This window comes from Microtus pennsylvanicus, chromosome 13, assembly GCF_037038515.1.
Source record: "Microtus pennsylvanicus isolate mMicPen1 chromosome 13, mMicPen1.hap1, whole genome shotgun sequence".
Taxonomy (NCBI): domain Eukaryota; kingdom Metazoa; phylum Chordata; class Mammalia; order Rodentia; family Cricetidae; genus Microtus; species Microtus pennsylvanicus.
Genome location: NC_134591.1, coordinates 47,114,031 through 47,131,698, shown reverse-complemented (window position 1 = coordinate 47,131,698; position 17,668 = coordinate 47,114,031). Strand labels below are relative to the sequence as shown.

At 46.9% G+C, this 17,668-nt stretch overlaps 1 protein-coding gene across 4 annotated transcripts in view; it reads right to left on the bottom strand.

Moving 5' to 3' along the window:
- LOC142834369 (BEN domain-containing protein 5) overlaps nt 1-17,668 on the bottom strand; it is a 1,100,005-nt gene that overhangs the window by 219,383 nt on the left and 862,954 nt on the right. For 2 of the 4 annotated variants that reach the window (XM_075946803.1, XM_075946805.1), the window contains 2 exons: nt 3,211-3,344; nt 792-1,176 (listed from right to left, as the gene is read on the bottom strand). The exons of 1 other annotated variant lie outside the window; for it this stretch is intronic. In XM_075946803.1, coding sequence (XP_075802918.1) covers nt 792-1,176; nt 3,211-3,344 — 519 coding nt within the window. Of the gene's footprint in view, nt 1-791; nt 1,177-3,210; nt 3,345-13,343; nt 13,485-17,668 lie in introns of those variants that run through there. One more of the 4 variants, XM_075946806.1, reaches the window with a different exon arrangement.

The following is a 17,668-nucleotide window of genomic DNA, read 5'->3' as shown; positions in this document are numbered from 1 at the left end:
GGAATTTTGTGTATCTTTACACTAATCCCTCCGTACCTCCAATGCGCACAGCTTTCTTGTTTGTTTTGCTTTGTAGTGGGGTGAACTCTGGGCTCTGTGCATACCATCCCAGCACTCTGCTGCTGAGCCACATCCCCCAGGCCTCAGAATCGATTTAATGCCTCCCATTCCTACTGAAATAAGCCCTGCTACTACCCAAGTCGGTGGTTTTCAGCGTCCTTGCCTTCCGCCCCGCATGTCTGCAGCAGCCTTCCTAACGTGCCCGTGTGTTTGCCAAACTCATGAGTGCTATCCTTGGAACGCTCAGGTGCCTGGATGCAGCGTCCACCTTTCAAGACCCATGCACTTCCTCGAGTCTCTCCCCTGACACAGGGCCTGTTCAGGCTCTCAGCATTTGGGTCATGTTAGCGGGATTCCCCCTTTGTCACTCTCTGGCTCACAGTAACAGTATGTATTTCAGCTATCATCCAGTTTTCTCTACTGTCCTGAGGTCTATTTGGAGGGTTACCCCAAGTCTCTGTGCTACCCTCTTGCTGGATGGGCAGTAGCAAGCATTCCGTCTACTCTTGTTTCTGAGCTACACTCCCCAATGATCTTACCACAATGTGGCCAGGGCTGTATATTCAGAGGAGAGTGACTCCTTGGGGTGACTGTTGAGCCAAGTCTCTCTCCTTCCCTAGCCTCAAAGGGCACTTGACCAGCTTCTCCCCTCTGTCCTGCTGGAAGGGGAGCTGCAGGAAGTAGGCCCCTCCCACTGTGAAGAGTGGTAAGTGGCCTGCCTGGGCACTCACCGCTGCCAAGCCGCAGGAGTAACACATCTTGGAGTCTCCTGTTGAGGTCTCGGAGTTCCTTCATTTCAGACACCAGGGCCCCGTACTCCTTGAGCTTCTTGGCCTGCTGCACGAGCTGCCTCCGAGTCCGCTCCAGCTCCTGCTGGAGGTGGCGCATCTCCTCCTGCTGCTGCTGGTAGTTTCGCAGCAGCTCCTCATACAGAGCCCGGGGCACAACGGCATCCTCCAGGCTGTCCATGTCCTCTGTGCCCGGTGAGGCCTCCACAAAGACCTCTTCCGGACAAGTGTTGTGACCCAGGCTCAGGCCGTTCTGTTTCTCTAGCCGGGCCACCACTGCCTCGATACTCTTGTGGGCCGCTTCACTAGGCTTCCGCCCCTCCGGTCTCTGTGTAGGACAACGAGAATCAGTTCAGGCAAGGGCAGCTGGGACTTTCTTGGACTGCAGCTCAATATTTCCCCAGACAATCCTAGAATCACAGAACCACAGAACATCAGTGTGTTGAGAAACCTGTTACAGACATACTCATTTTGCAAATGGGGAAAGAGAGGCTCGGAGCGCTCTTGCCAAATGTCAAACAAACAGGGGGTGGCAGAACCAGGTCACTCTTCTCGTGCTAAGACTTCACCATTTCCCTCCCAGCACTTGGCCTCCTGGACACACATATCTGGAAGAGTCTTCTAAACTTCCCAGCCCTCCCTAGCCTCCATGGTGCCTGGGCAGTCACTTGATGGGTGTGTCTGGTGTGGATTTCCAAAGGATCCGGAGCCAATCTGGCCTGCCCGAGTCAGTCCAGAGAAATCCTACTCAAGAACATACATATGCAAGTAGTTCTAACTTGTAACCTTTTTAAGACTGTTTCAGTTTGGAAGAACGTCAAAACCCAAACCCACTCGAATCTAGGGCAGTCCATATGTCGTGTTTTCTCTGGTTCTGTACTGCCTACTCACTCAGGACTGGCAGTTGGCAGGAGCCTAACAAATGTTTACTCAACTGAAAACTTCAAAGAACGTTAACATTGGGGTGCTTTCAGTTTTCTTCATGTGGCAGGTAAGCAAATCAAGCTCCTGAGAGGGGAAGAATCATCCCCAGGGTGGCATGGGAGTTCCATGCTACAGAGTCAGAAGAAGAATCCGGAGCCCAACTCCCTGCACGGAGTCTGTCTCTCACAGCTGCCAGGCTCTCCCTCAGCAGGATGGCACAGGGCAAGGAAGACTCATTCATAAGAGAATGGTCCACCACCACCAAGGGGCCGAGGCAAGTTCAGCTCAAGTGGACAGAGCTCCCACTGAGGGCGGCAGGAGAGCAGAATGGTTGCTGAGTCTTCACCTGGGGTGGAAGGGTCATGAGCTCTCCCAGGGGTACAAACAGAGTACACAAGACTCTGCACATCTTAGCCATGACAGGCCAGGCCTGACTCAGCTTTCCAGTTTCAGGAAATTAAAGGTAATGAAAATGAAGTAAACTCACGACTTAAGTAACATTGCAATGTCCTGGATTTTATTTGCTGAGATAATGAATAGATGGATGTACCTGCTAAAATTATAATGATCACCTTAAACATCTGTCTGCGTCATGGTACTGTGAGAACCCGAGGTACGGGGACCACATGGTTACACTTGATGACCCCAGGGGCCAGCACTGGGCCAGAGCCACAGCAGGGGAGAATGGATGTCATGTAGTGGACTGGCTGCATCTTTTGGACCACACTCTGGGGATGTTCTTGACCTTGTGTCCCAAAGGACACATCATAAAGCAGAAGTTACCTTTCTTTTCCTCCCTCTTCCTTTCTCTGGGATACTCACAGAACAGGGTAAGGAGGTAGAGAGCTAGACCTCTCAACAAGATTTCCAGCAGAGTTTTTGTTTGTTTGTTTGTTTGTTTGTTTTCGTACAGTAAGAGACCAGCTGGGACACATAAACAAGGAAATGCAACCTCATGAAAAGTTTTTCATCCAACCCAGGATCCCGAAAGTGCCCTCTGTGAATTTTACCGATATCTTTCTGCAGCAAGTCCACCCTCGGAAGTTTGGAAGAATGCGACAGTGACTCGCTCTAAACTGCTACCCCAGACCAGCAGCCGCTTAGTGTCCATGCGAGTCAGCAGCGACCTCTCCAGCGCTGTGTGCCAGGGAAAAGCATGCTGTCCTACCTCTGCAGCAGTCACGACACTGCACACACTGACCCAGGACTGTGCCTGGTGGGACAGTCTAAATAAGAACTCTTGGAGTAGTAGGCCTTGGGGAAAATGCAATTGCTGTCTCAAGCATCCTCCATCCGCACCCCCAAAGAAGCCCAAACAAAAGAATGCCCATGGCCAGGGGACAGTTATATGGGGAAGGAGGCCAGAGTGGAACTCTCTGGCTCTGAGAAGTATGACATCACTCCCATGAACATTCAAGAAAAGCAAAGATTTTGTTACCTTGATGTGTCTAAGCTGTAAGTCTTCTTCCCCGTAGTCTTTAACCTCCCCATCGTCTTCCAGGTGACTGAGAGAAAGTTTGGGGATTTTTATTTTCTTCTGCATCACACTGTTCTCAAGATCAGATTTGTCTTCTACAATGCATACCAAGAGAACAAGGTTGATTATGAGTCAAAGTGCTCAAAAAGTCCAAAACTTCAAATTCTAGAAAATAAATGAGACCAAACCAGCTAAAAAGGAAAAGTGGATACACCCCAGGACTACTGTAACCTACACAGGGAGCTTCTGAAGGCAGCATACAGCATCTAGGGTACACAGTCAACAACATACAAAATACTCAAACAGCACCCAAGTGAGGCTGCCTAGGGGTTTCAGCATATCCATCTAAAACGTTGCCTTTTTTTTTTTTTTTTTTTGGTTTTTTTCAAGACAGGGTTTCTCTGTGGCTTTGGAGCCTCTCCTGGAACTAGCTCTGTAGACCAGGCTGGTCTCGAACTCACAGAGATCCGCCTGCCTCTGCCTCCTGAGTGCTGGGATTAAAGGCGTGCGCCACCACCGCCCGGCTAAAATGGAATTCAAGAATCCTGGAGCTGGAACAGCCCCTGGACTGTCATCAGGTGTGGTGGTTGGAACAAGAATGGGCTCATGCTTCTATACTCAGTCTCCAGCTGGTAGAATTATTTAGGAAGGATTAGGAGGTGTGACGACTGGCTGGGAAAGGTGTATAGCTGGGGTGGGATCTGAGGTTTTAAAAACCTGTAGCATTCTCAGTTCACTTTATAAATTGTCTTGGTCATGGTATTTTTGTCACAGCAATAGAAAAGCAACTAAGATTCCTGGTCTGAACTTAACTGACACGTGAATCTCTTGATACAGGAGACGTAGTTGGTGTAGCTGAAGTATCTCCTCAAGAAAACTTGGTTTCTGTGGCTTGGTAATCGAGAGGCAAAAGAGGAGTGGCAGCCCTTCTTAAGGTGACGCCTACACTGTAAGGGCGTAGACAGGCTGAGGAAGGTATGTCTCCTCCCCAACAGCACAAACGTCAGAAGGCAGAGTCTAATGGGCCCTGGTGAGTGACTGCTCCAACTCTCACTTCAGAGCCTGGTCCAAAGTATGAGTGTGAGGGAGAGCCAGGAGTGAGAAATGGCTCTGGTGTCTTGTCCTGTGTTTCTGTATACTCATAACATGTCCTAAAGAGTTCACAAAAACATGTTATTGTTCCTCGTTTCCTCGCTGTTTAACCTAATCTCATAACAGAGTATTGCTTTTTTTCCCCATGCAGGATTCAAAGTTGTCTTTACTAATCTGTCTGCCACAGTGGAAGCTAGAAGTTCAAACAGGAAAGTTGTAGAGGTAGAAATGTGAGCCTACTCTGAAAATGGTCCTTAGTAGTAAAATAGTTTGTTTTCTGGGATGGGATTGAGACCATGGAAATTCTTGTTTCTTACACTCCCCAAAGTTTCCCACTTAAATCCATTCTCTAGTATGCTGCCCATGTGGCATGTGGCCGGAAGCTGACTCTATGCAATCTCCTGGGACCTCTCTCTCTCTCTCTCTCTCTCTCTGTGTGTGTGTGTGTGTGTGTGTGTGCATGCACATGTGCATATGTGCAAGTGTTAAACAAGCTGTCATGCCAGGTCAGGCTTTTCTCCTCAAAACTTGCTAGTAAAACGGAGAAAAATGCTTACAAACCAGTAAGCATTCCAAAATGCAGTCAAATGCAGTCTTCTCAAATACAGCTTCAGCTGCTCAGAGGTGGGACCCCTGCATCCAAAAAGTTCTGAGTGAGCCCCAGTTTCCCCAAGACAGGGGGGAAGAGATGAGCAAAGACCCAGGCTAGCTGAGCTCAGGCCTCTATGACAGTGGTTCAGAGTACTCTTCAAACTGTGCCTGGCACGCTGGGCACTCTGGGAGCAGGATATTATGCTTCCTATTACCAGTGTGCCTGAATCATTTTATTTCCATAAGCAGAAAGTGGATAAATATTAAATTTAAGGAAAAAAAGAAATGGCAGGCAGCATATGAAGCACAAAGGAAAAGCCCAGGAAAAAGACGTTAATAGCTCCTGCTGGGAAAGGCCCTTCCCGCTAGGGTAGAGGACTCATCCCTGGTTCTGCTTTCACAAGAATGACCTGTTCTTGTTCTCTTTGTGTCTATAAAACCCATCCAGCAGGTTAGGCATGAACAGTAGAGGGTACCTGGGCATTTCTAAAAGAACAATATCTTCCCTTTACAAATCAATGCTGAATCTTTCTAAGGCAACAAGCCTGCTGAAATGTAAAAGCTCAAGAGAGCGCTTCAGATGAAATTATCTTGGCATAGGGTGTTTGTGCACATATCCACACAGGGGAGAGGGGAGGAAGAAAGGGAGGGGAGAAGAGGAGAGGGAGAGGAGTAGTGGAGGGATGGGAGGGAAAGAGGGAGACAGAGAGAGAGACAGAGACAGAGAGAGAGAGAGAGAGAGAGAGAGACAGAGAGAGAGACAGAGAGAGAGACAGCTAGAGAGAGACAGAGAGAGAGAGAGAGAGACAGACAGACAGACAGAGAGAGAGAGAGCCCAAGACAGGAGGGTGCTACAGGGCTGATCCAGTCGTTGGTGTGACAAGTGTAAAGTGTGAGATGCCACCAAATGGGAACTAGCAAGCTATGCTTTGCATTCCAGAGCTGAAACAGCGGTTCAGACTGATGCGATGCACTAACTGTTGAGTTAGTGCAGAAGGGGGTGGCATTCAGGCTTACAAATCTGGGTACTGGATGAGCAATGGTTATCAGATCCTCTCATTCAACCCTTTCAAAACATAATGAAAGAAATTAGGTTACTTCAGGAAAGGCTATGCATCCCTGCAGTGTGCAGGCAGACAAAAGAGGAACAAAAGAGACTTGGTCTACATCCTGGCGAGCTCACTATTACACAAGGTCCCAAAGGTTAGTGTTATAGCATGAACATATAGGACGAAACCTTTGGTATAATTCAGGCCCAGAAGTTTCCCTCCCATAAGTCAGCTAATATCTTTGAGAATTACACTCTGCAAAATTGAAGCTGGGTCCTTGCAGCAGATGTATAAGCAATCAGATGGGGATATGAGATAAAAGCCCATGAGAAGATAATTCAAGATAATTCAACAAGTTTAAATAAGTTGTTTTTCTTCTCTGAGCCTATTTCCTCATCTGTGAATTGAAGTGAATAATTCCTCATTATTGGTCACTTTTGTTGTTGTTATTCTAATGAGGCTGTAAAATTTACCACAGGTGGACACCAAATCAGCTGGATGAGTACAACCTGAAACCACAGAGCCCTATGCTGTTGCGGCCTGAGGCTGGCTTGCCTGTGGGCTGGAGACCTGCCTAACTGCCTGGCTGGGGATGGGTGACAGACAGGAGTGCTCTTCACTTGATGACAGCAATGACTGGAGGCCCCACCCTAAGACACACACAGGCTCCACGCTCTTTCATGCCCTCCCTCTCCTTGGGTGTTTCTCAAACTCTGTTCAGTCTGCATTCATCTCTTCCTTCCTTCTCTGAGGTCTCATTCCACACGTCTATGCTGTGTTTACTATATTCTATTATCCTACTATGCTCCAATTGCCTGCTTAGAAGCTTCTCTGGTACCTAAGTAACCCCATATGATAGAGACCACACGATAGAGACTCACCAAAAAAAAATTTTAATACAACAATAATAATAATGATAATAAATGCAGGCTCTGCCAGTAACGCATGAATGGATACTCAGCATCAAAGTCACTGGGTGACTGTGAATCAAAATTGTGATATTCCATTGTATACTGAGAATGTCTACAAACAGAAAAAGAGGTGGGGGGTTAGCAAGTGTTAGGGATGATATGGAGAAATCAGTGAGACTGCCAAAGGAGACAGCAGCTTTCGAAACAGTTTAGCAGTTGCTAGAAGAGTTAAACACAGAATCCCCGTATGACCCAGCAACTGCACTTCTAGATGCATTCTCAAGAGAAGAAAAGCAGGTCTAACTAGAAACTTGTACATCAGTATTCATAGAAACAATATTCATAATAGCCAAAAAGCTAAAACAACACAACTGTCAATCAACTTATGGAGGGATCAAGTTTTATGCATTTTGCATGGCATACCCCTACAAAAGGGTACTACTATTCCCCATAAAAAGAAATGACATACTAGTTGATGTATATATGGATGAGTCTTAAAAATATTAAACTAAGCCGGGCGGTGGTGGCGCACGCCTTTAATCCCAGCACTTGGGAGGCAGAGGCAGGCGGATCTCTGTGAGTTTGAGACCAGCCTGGTCTACAAGAGCTAGTTCCAGGACAGGCTCCAAAACCACAGAGAAACCCTGTCTCGAAAAACCAAAAAAAAAAAATATATATATATATTAAACTAAGCTAAAGACTCAGACACAAATGCCATATATTTTATAATCCTGTTACTATTACTGTAATAATAATTATTATTATTCAAAATAGGAAAATTCAGAAACAATACATTGGGGGATACTGGCCAATAGGAATGATGATGATTTGGGGGATTGGAAGATTATGAAAATGCTTAAGAACTATATAGAGAATTTTACATACTTTAAAAGGATTTTAAAGGAGCTGGAGAGATGACTCTGGCCAAGAGCACTGGCTGCTCTTCTAGAGGACCCGGGTTGGGCTCCAAGCACCCATGTGGCAGCTCACAACTGTCTGTGACTCCAGTTCAAAGGGATCTGATGCCCTCTTCTGGCCTCTGCAGGCTACTGCAGGCACATGGTGCACATGCATACAGCAGGCAAAACTCTTACACAGGAAAAGAAACCTACTAAACAATAATTAAAATGGTGAATTTTGTGTTGACTTAAAAAAAAACACTTCAATTCACGGAGGGTTACATTGCTCAGCCTGGATACAGAGGAGGAGGCCTTGGTCCTGCCTCAAGTGATGTGACATGCTTTGTGGACTCCCCATGGGAGGTCTCTCCTCTGAGGAGTGGATGCAGAAGGAACTGGGATTGGTATGTAAAATAAGATTGTTTTAAAAAGAAAACATAATGCCATACTGGCTGTGGTGGTACACATTTGCAATCCCAGCACTTTGGGAGGGTAAGGCAGGAAGATCTTACAGTTCAGTTCCAGCCTGGGCTATACAGGAAGTTTCAGATCTGCTTGAACTCCCAAATGAGACTCGATGTGGAATGTCAACTACATACAATACAGACAACACTGCACAGCAACTCTGCAACTAAGCATTATTCATTACTTCTTTTGCTTTTCAAAAAGAAAAGAAAAAAGAATCTCACATAAACCTCTCCCTAAACTCACTTAGCAGCAAAGGTACAGAGCCAGAATATGATAAGATCTTCTGCCCCACAAGCTAAATTGCACCACCTCCCAGTACATGCATAGAACACACAGAAGTCGTGATGGCTCAACTGACGGATGGTTGAATGAATGACTAAGTGATGGATATACAGATAAGGCCTGAAGCTGAGCGCAGGAAGCCGCACTACTCCTGCTTCCCGTCTTTAAGAGTCTGCAGAAAGCAGCAGCCATGTAGCATGTGTAATATGGTGCAGCATGAACAGTGTTATCCAGGTCAGGGGCCTTGACTGGGTTCTTTGGAAAGCAGCCTGAGCAGTCCACAAAGTTCTGAAGTAACAGGAGTTCACCGAAGGGACAGAAGCAAACTTTAAATCACATACAGTGAGCTGGATCCTAGCTGCCTCAATTACAGGCCAAGGGGATCTTGACATTCCTCTGGAAGCCAACCAGCACCTGGCTGCCCTGTTTCTCTTTAGCTTCCTCTTCTATCCACGCTCCCTGGATATGAGGGTTATGAAGACCTGAAGCCTACGTTCATCCTTTTCTCTAGGCAGTGAGCACACAACCAGCCCATTTGCATCCAAACACTAAGCAGGGTGGTTTTGGGGTTAGAGGTACTTACAAGCCCGGTATGGTATGTGCCAAGAAACACAACCAGAATGCAAGGCCTGACTTCCCAAGAGATGCTGGTTCACCAAAGGCTCTCCAAGCCTTCCTTCCTCATCTTACTTCTGGTTTGAAGGTGGATTTATGCTAGCCATATCTAACACATAGATGATTCGACAGAGTCAGCACAAAAGCAGAAGGCATGGTTGGGAGAGGGAAGTCAGTGAACTAATAAAAAACAGCTTTAGCATTTGAATCAGGAGGGCCTGGGCCAGAATTCTGCCTTTGCTACAAACTATGCGAGGGAACTTGGGCAAGCTCCTCGACTGGTCCAAGCCTCAGATGAAAACTGCTTTCTAAGGAGACGGTGCATGTAAAGTCCCTGGCAAAGTGAAGGTCCTTACTGTGACATTCAATAGATAGCAGCTGTTAGGCCACGCTTGTGGGTTATGCGTTTGGCTTCTGGTCCCGTGGCAAAGAGAGCCACTGCAAGTATCTGACACAGATTGAGACATGATGAAAGAGATGGTTTAGGAAGATTTATGTGGCAGTGCCAAGCAAGACGGATGGGACATGTGGATGAGCCCCAACACGGGGTGACAAGAAGCTATAACTCCTGACCAGTCACGTTAATGAAGGTGAATGGTGGTGTGGATCACCGTAGACAGAAAATCTGTCGTGCAGCGTTTTAATGTGACTTTGGAATAGGATTCTGGCCTTGACTTCCAGGAAACCACCCAAGGAAGAATGAAGACAGAGACGGCTCTCGAGCCAACCTGCCTTTCCGATTCTACCAAGTTTAGAGGCAAACAGTTTTGGTGTATATAGAAATCAGTATGCATCCTCGGGAGAGACACCATTCACTATCCTGCTTCTCTGATCCTGACAAGGAAGACGACCATCAGCTTGAGCATCTCCACCCTCTCCTTTCTTCTATGATGTCAGCAACTGATTTCACACTTTCAATAAATCCTGAACAAGTACCCACTGTGTGCCAAACCTAGTGTCAGAACCTTTACATCAGCACATCTAATCCTGCAGCAAATTACTGAAGTACTATAGGTGTAAGAAGTGAAGTGGCTTTCCCAGGACATAAGTGACAGGGAGGATTTCATTCCACTGTTTGACACCTGGGCCCTGCTCCTGTCACCTAATTGCCCCTATTGAAATAAGAGAAAAATTAGCCTTAGGAACTGAACTGAAAGAACATATGCAATAGCGGTATATTGATTAAAAAAAACTTCCAAGGTATTTGTCTTTCTCCTGACTCTGCCTACACTTTAGAAGACTTCTCTGATGAGTTCCCAGCCGGAGATGCACACTATATAAATCCCTGCACTATAAAACTTATTTAAGGCTGCCTAACTCTTTTTCTGTCTCTGTGTGTGCATGTGTATGTGTGTATGTAGTTTTAAAACGTGTTCTTCAAGAATATAGCAAAACTTGCTATTTGTTATTAACATGGGGAGAAATGGAGGCACAGGAAAAAGCCAATGGTGTTCTTGAAGGTTCAGACAGGTGAATAGGAAGCCCGGGGCAAATCTGTCTTCAGACTCTTGAAAGATCAGAGGATTCCGAGTTAAAAGGGGGAGCAAAGCTGTCCTACCTCCCACTGTACATGGCGTCGTCCTGGACAGTTAAAATAATCCAAAGCCAGAGAGCTGAGCTTGGTGTGAGTTTGCCAGTTAGAATAAAATGCTAAGTTCCAGAGGGCTAAACACAAAATGTTTAACAAAGGTTTTGTCTTGTTTTATAAATATCTATATGCAAGCTTCAAGTTTTTCATCTTCACAAAAGAAAATTCTGTGAAGCCTTGTGTTTGCATTAAAAACAGATACGCCACAGAGAGACAAGCATGCTGCATTCTCCAGCCTATGGTGTTTATTTTTATAAAACACAAAGCAGATAGAATTCTCAAGTTTCAAGGATTTTATCCAGCCAAGGCAACAAAAAGAAGGGTGCCCTGCTGTGGAGTGGCAGAGGCAAGCAGGGGGTGCTGGCCCAAGGCCTGGCTCTCCCAGGCTCGCTGGGTGACCTGGCCTCCCTTAACTTCCTTTCAGTGGAACACAGAGACGGAACTGGAAACCCTCAACAGGTCCTTCAGTGACCCAGGTCTCTCTCTTATCTGACAGGGCGGGCAGGCAGGCAAGAGATCACCTCTAAGATTCCCCCGAGTGGGGCTGTTAGGAGGAATGTTCTTCAGAGGCCTTGTACCTACAGGGAGAAGAAACTGCCTGGCAGGGGTGGGAGGCCTCCTTGCTGTCCCTGGAACAGAGCTGGGACACAGACACGAAGAGGAACGCCATCCTGCAGGGTCATTTGTCTAACTGTCCTCACGTGTTTTACCAGAAGTGTTGCTAAGGTAATGAATGAATGGCCCCACAGGAGAGTCACAGGTCAGCAAGATACAGACAGGAAAACGGTGAGTCCCCCGGGCTCAGGTCTAGTCCCAGGAGGACTTAAGACACAGTTGCGTCCTACATTTAACATGCATTTGCTCCTCTCTACAAAGGGCGATGTGGCTCACCTGGCTCTTCCTCAGTGGTTAGTCCACCATTGGGTAGCCCCTAATAGCTGTCACTATTAGGAAGTCTGTACTGTATGCCAGGGACTTGCCCATGTTTGCTTGGTAATACACAGTTTCAGACGAGCACCTAAGGCTCAGAGAAGCCGAGCATTTCTCTGCCGTCACACAGCTCATAAGCAGCAGTCAGTTTGAACCCGCACCGTCTTTAAAGCCCGTCCTCTTGAGTTTTTACACTTCCTCCTCTGCACTTAAGCATGTGACCTCCAGGTTGCCTAACCTTCCTCTACCCTGAGACAAGCTTCCTTTCTCAAACGTCCCTGACTTGCTTCCACCTCCTACAACGGGGCAGGCACTCAGTCCCATGCTGGAGGTCATGATGCCTCTGCCCTCCGTTTCCAATCCACTGTTTACAATGAGCTCTTGAATTCCAGCCCCTGTCCCCAATTCTACTTCTGGGATCCCCCGAAACAAGCCTGATCCTTCCTCTATAGTGTAAAACTCAGAAACCAAAAAAAGTACAAAAATACCGTTCCATGCAAATCTTCTCTTGTGCATGTATATTTAGCTTTCCTGTCATCTGTCTCACCGATGAGCTCTGGGGAGAGGCAGTTGTTGCATAGTTAAATGAAACAAAAGTCAGCCCAGACCTGTGGTGCTAAGACCTCTCTCCTCATGTGGTTTCCTAGGACCCCCCTTATCCCTTGCTTCTCAGTCTAGCTCTGGTTGGTCTTTCCCAGTCACCTTTTATGGTTTGTCTCTTCAGCAGTGCCCTTAAAAGCTGGTGTTCTGGAGAGTTCTGGCCGTACGTGCTTCTCTCCCTCTGCCTTCACCCACGGTGACATCAGCCCTCTCACGGCTAATGACTTCCAAATCAGGACCTTTAGCCTGACATACTCTTCCGAACTTTGGGCAACTCACTCTCCTGACATCCCGCTCTACACGTTCAATGGCACTCTAACAATCTTCAGAGCTCACAGGACGTTCCTCTCCCCTTCCAACCTGCTACTGTTCAAGGTGACCTCTGAGGAAGGAGGGTCCAGATCACCATCTCTTGTCACAGCTTCACGACCAAGTCTCAAGGAGTTTCATTTGCATGTGTGTGTGTTTGGTTTTCTGTTTTTGTGACAAGGTCTTGCTCTACGTGTGGCCTAGGCTGGCCTATTATTTATGAACCTGCCTCAGCTTCCTAAGGGCTGACATTACAGTCTTGCCATGTGGAAGGATACAGTCCACTGTCTGGAACCTATAGCGCTTACTGAACGGGTGCTTGAGTAACTTCCTCCAGCTCTATCTGGAACATATATGCATGCGTGGAACCTGGAATCTGGTGGTTACTGAGATCTTTAGCCAGACAATACCAACCCCTGTTCTTCCTGCATTACCTGCCAGCATTTAGCTAGACCACCTGATAGAACTCAGACCCCATAGAACTTAAGTGGGCCAAGGAAACCTTCTCAGGTTATATGATTTTCTGGTAACAAGGGTACATACAGCTTCTGTGTCTGAAGAGCTTAGACAAAGGTACACAGGCAAGAAAAATTCTTCCTAGAGAAAAGATATCAAATTTAACTCTACTTTTCTGGATATTTTTAAATGTAAAAGTTAAAGTGCTCTTGAACAAATTAACACACACACACACACATGCCCACATCCCCAAAAAACAAACCAAAAAAACCCAACCAAATAAACAACAAAAGCTTCAACTTGCCTGGGACTTCTCCTTTCAGCCTATTAACCAGGACCCTGAGGCACTCTTCCGCACACATTACTTAGAGGCAACAAATGTGTGGTTCTTGAGCACTAAAGCTCACAGCAGATTCAACCGTCAGTGATTAACATTCCAGTAGAATCTGCAACAAATGACAGCAGGCAAGTCCCAGTCTTTGCTCCAGTGTGTATCAGCGGAACATGTCAAAACCTAAATTAAAAGTTTTCACTTGCTTAGTTTAAGAAAAAAAAAAAAAAGCAATCCCTTGGTTGGCATGCTCCCACCGATGACATGCAACAATCTCTGCATGTGAGATTGGCTAGGCCCCTGCTTCGCTGCGAGCTCTGTAGAGGTTCCAAAGCATTTCTGGAGCAAGTGATCTATTTGGACTGACAGTGCCAAGCTGGGACCTGAGCCCTGAATGAGCTAAAATTACCAAAGCGAGAAGAACGTGGCTTTGGGACTTATTTTCCCCAAGTGTGGGGTTTCTTCTACTTGAGGGAGTGATAAAGAATGTTGACTTTTTCCAGATGAATAAAATTGAATGAAACCTCAAAAGCCCGTTGCAGGTTTCTGTTCTAAAAACAAAACCAAGTGTGGTAGAGGTGCATGTCTCCTGTCTCTTATCTTCCAACAAAAAAGCATTTGCCTTCACAAACTACAGGAGCGCAGCACAGCCCGGCCCAGGTGGATGCGCAGCGCTGGACAGCGGGCCCCTGCTCTGGAGAAGTTCACTATCTGGCCTGGCAGTAACACTGACTAACCGAAACAGGCTTCAGCTGCTACAAGTCAAAAGCCAGCAGCAAGCACAGTACAAAGCGAGCTGAGGAGGGAAAGTCTCCCTTGGGGGCAGAGGCAGAACAGGTAGTGCCCTTAAGCTGGGCGCTTCCAGTGTACTTTGCCCACCCCCTCTTACAGCTGTACCAACAATGGGTTCCAAGTCTGTTTTTCCCCATGGAAGGTAAACTCCACTTAAACAGAGGGTTCAAGTTAGACAAAGATTACTCCACAGTGGCAGACCCGGGAGTTTGTGTCCACAAAGTAGCAAGAGATACCTCAGGTCCAGGGCAAGCAGGGTTGGGGGCTGGGGGGTGAGACTGAAGAAGTGGAGCTGGGCTGGCCTACTGGGACATGAATGTCAGGCCAAGAAGCTGAAGCTCTATCAAGCAGGCCATAGGGGAGCTCTAGAAGGTTCTGAGCAGAGCAGTGTATTTATTGATAGACAGCAGTTTAGAACATTCTGAATGCAGTCTAGACAGTGGCCTGGACACTGGGTAATGAACTAGTCTGCCGCAGACTTTAGAAGACTGAAAGCAGCCGGTGCTTGTAGATCTAGAAAAGACTCCAAACTCTCCTAGAATTGGTCCCTTTGATGCTCACTGGGGCCTGGTTTCAACCTCTGCTTAACACTTCCTACACACTCCCTGAGGACAGTGTTTGTGTCTTCATCACTCTGCCCCCTCCACAGAAATCCCATGTGGCTGGACCTAAAAAGACTGTCTTCTATGGCTCATGCCATCATTGTGATCCTGGTGCCTTGGTGTAGCCACGCAGTACTGCACTGGGTCTGGCCTGTAAGAAACAGGAAGGCCACACTTGACCACAAAGGGAATTTAGGGCAGTCAAGCAATAATCACACAGTATAGAGATGCCCAGGAAAAATGACAGAATTGTCAGGCTACAAAAGCCTACAGGAACCAGTTGGAGTCTCTAAACCCCATAAGCAGGCTGGATTGCAACTAGACAATAGCTAGGGCTTTGCAGGGGAAGTTCTCAATTTCACAGGCTGCGTGGCAAAGAAATGCATGTAAGAAAAGAACACAGCTCACAGGGGAGTCAACCCCTGAATTAGCCTGTCCCTTCAGAAGGGACAGGAGCTCCTGGGAGAGGATTTTGTCAATGAGATGACAAGTGAGAGCGTGTGGAAGTTTTCGATTCCTGGAGAAAGGAGACTGGTCGGGTAAGAGAGGAAGAAGAGCATTGTGGGTGTGAATACTCAAAACTAACTCTGTTCTCTCCAGCTGGAAAACCTGCGTGGGGCTACACATTTCATCGACATTTTCCCTTCCCTTTGGGCCCTTCCATGTCATGTTACATTGGTTCATCAGCCACCTCACAAAGGAGATTGCCAAGCAGGGACTGGCACTAGACGATCCGGGCTGCAATTTTGGCTTTGCCATTTATTTGTATATGGCGGCAGGGAGTTCTCTAAGCTTCAGTGTTCTCATCTACAAAATGGAAACAAGAATCATGGCAATATCTATGAATGGGTGCTAGACCAAATAACACAGGAAACCATGCGCTAAAGGCTCACACACTGAGACCATGACATAAGCTACTGTGGGTGGCAAAGTACAAAGTACCCTAGCGGCTGGCTGGACATTTCCTGGGTTTATGAAAAGGGTTTACTTCAAGACAGTTACAGTGGTTGGCTTGGGCAAACGCATGGCAAAGTTAACTCACTTATCACCAAAAGCCATAAGTGGTTCTGAAGCTTCTCCTGATACCACGCTACTGAGGTCAGAACAATTAACTAAGCAGGAGCAGTCCACAAATGCAAAGTCACCTCAGTCTTCCTCTTGAGGAACTAACTCCCCAAACTTGGTGCTGTAGTAGAACTTTGCTCCTATGAACTGCGAGGCTATAAAAGCCTACAGGAACCCTAAGCCCCACAAGGGGCCTGATTGCGTTCAGACAATAGCACATTCTTTGCAGGGGTCAGATGCGCTCTTCAGGTGAAGAAACTTCAAGTAAGCTTCAGAGCCACCAAGCTCAACCCACAGGGCAGAATCCTTCCAGGATACATCAATTTCCGGGTTCACATTGGCCCTTCCAATCAGGTCTGCACCAAGAACAACAGTTCCGATTTAAAAATTTAACCAGCTTATTGGAATTCAAAATGGAGTCTGGCCACCCTCAAGGTGCCACTGTCCCCACCCATCCCTGCCATGCACCACCCAACTCTTTCTTCTCTGAAGACAAAAACTGGAGATAAGAAGAAGCACTTTTTAACTCAGTTTGTTGAACTGGTACCACACTTACTCTGCCAAGTTTCTAGCCCTTGCTTAGGTTTCTTAGGTATGGATGCATGTCTGTATATAACTTAATACACCATTGCAACTTGTGTCGATTTGAAGAGAAGAGTTGGTAGAGGCTGTCACCTGCCTAACTCGTCTTTCTATAGTTCTTGAAGAACTTGCTGAACGAATGGCCAAAGAGATACTTGAGTGGAGATCAACAATCTCCATACAAAGGAAAGGACACCCATCCCATCCACTCTCCTGGGCTCTTCCAGATCTATGCGTGGCAGGATCACTAAGAAGCATGCTCTATTTTCTTCTAGCAAAAAGGAGGCTGAGGTTACACCTAGTTATAATTATTAGGCTTATCAACTTGCTGAATAAATTCCTAATCCCTTCCTAGGTAATTAAAGGCAAGCAAGCAAACAAAACCTAATCAGTTATGAAGACTTCCGTTCTAAAACCTGTCTCTCACTCATTTTTTTCCCCTTGGACCTTGATGTCTGGTGGGGTGAATGGACCTACAGCTGTGCCCCCCGCCACCCCGGGTCTGTCAGCAAAGTGGTTAAGGGCTCAACCTTTCAAAAAGGGGACCTTGTGGTGTTGATCCATTCCAGATCTTCTACTCCTTCATTCCCACAAGCCCTATTTTCCAGAGGTATTAAAAAGTAATCAGCCACGAGGCTGAGGTCCACCGACAGCTTGTCCTGGGAACCTGGGCAAGCCACTATGATTCAAACTAGTCTCGTCTTTAAGCTAAAGGAGAGGGAACATGGGACTCTGGAAAAAGTAGGAAAAGTGTCAAACCACAGAACCCTGACAGTCTTCATTGGGCTCCTAACCTTGGGTTGTCTTCCACGTGGAAGGTAACTGTCTCTTACCCAGAGGTAGCAGCAGCTACTCCTCTGCCCCTAGATGGAAGTGGTAAGCTCCTTTTCCCTGCTTGGTGTGCGCCCAAGCCTTCTACAAGTGTCTGGGAGAGGTCAACTTTGTTTGGAGTTGTCTTTGCTTGTAGAGGGGCCACAGTACAGGAAGCTAAAGGCTTGGCTTGCCCTGTCAACCAAGCAAATTTCTGTACCTTTATCCATCCATTTAGAGACCATCTGCCAGTCTGTCTCCTTTCCCTCTCCCTGACCCCGTGTGTGATCAGGGTTAGGAGGCCAGGCCCTAACCTGAAATAGAAACGGTTTGCCCCTATCTCTGTCTCCCAGAGAGCGTTCTGGGAGATGTAAAAAGGAGCAAGGAGGTGAAGCTACCTTAGAGCCCCCTTCCACTTGGCCAGTACACTGAGTTTGGGCCTCCTGG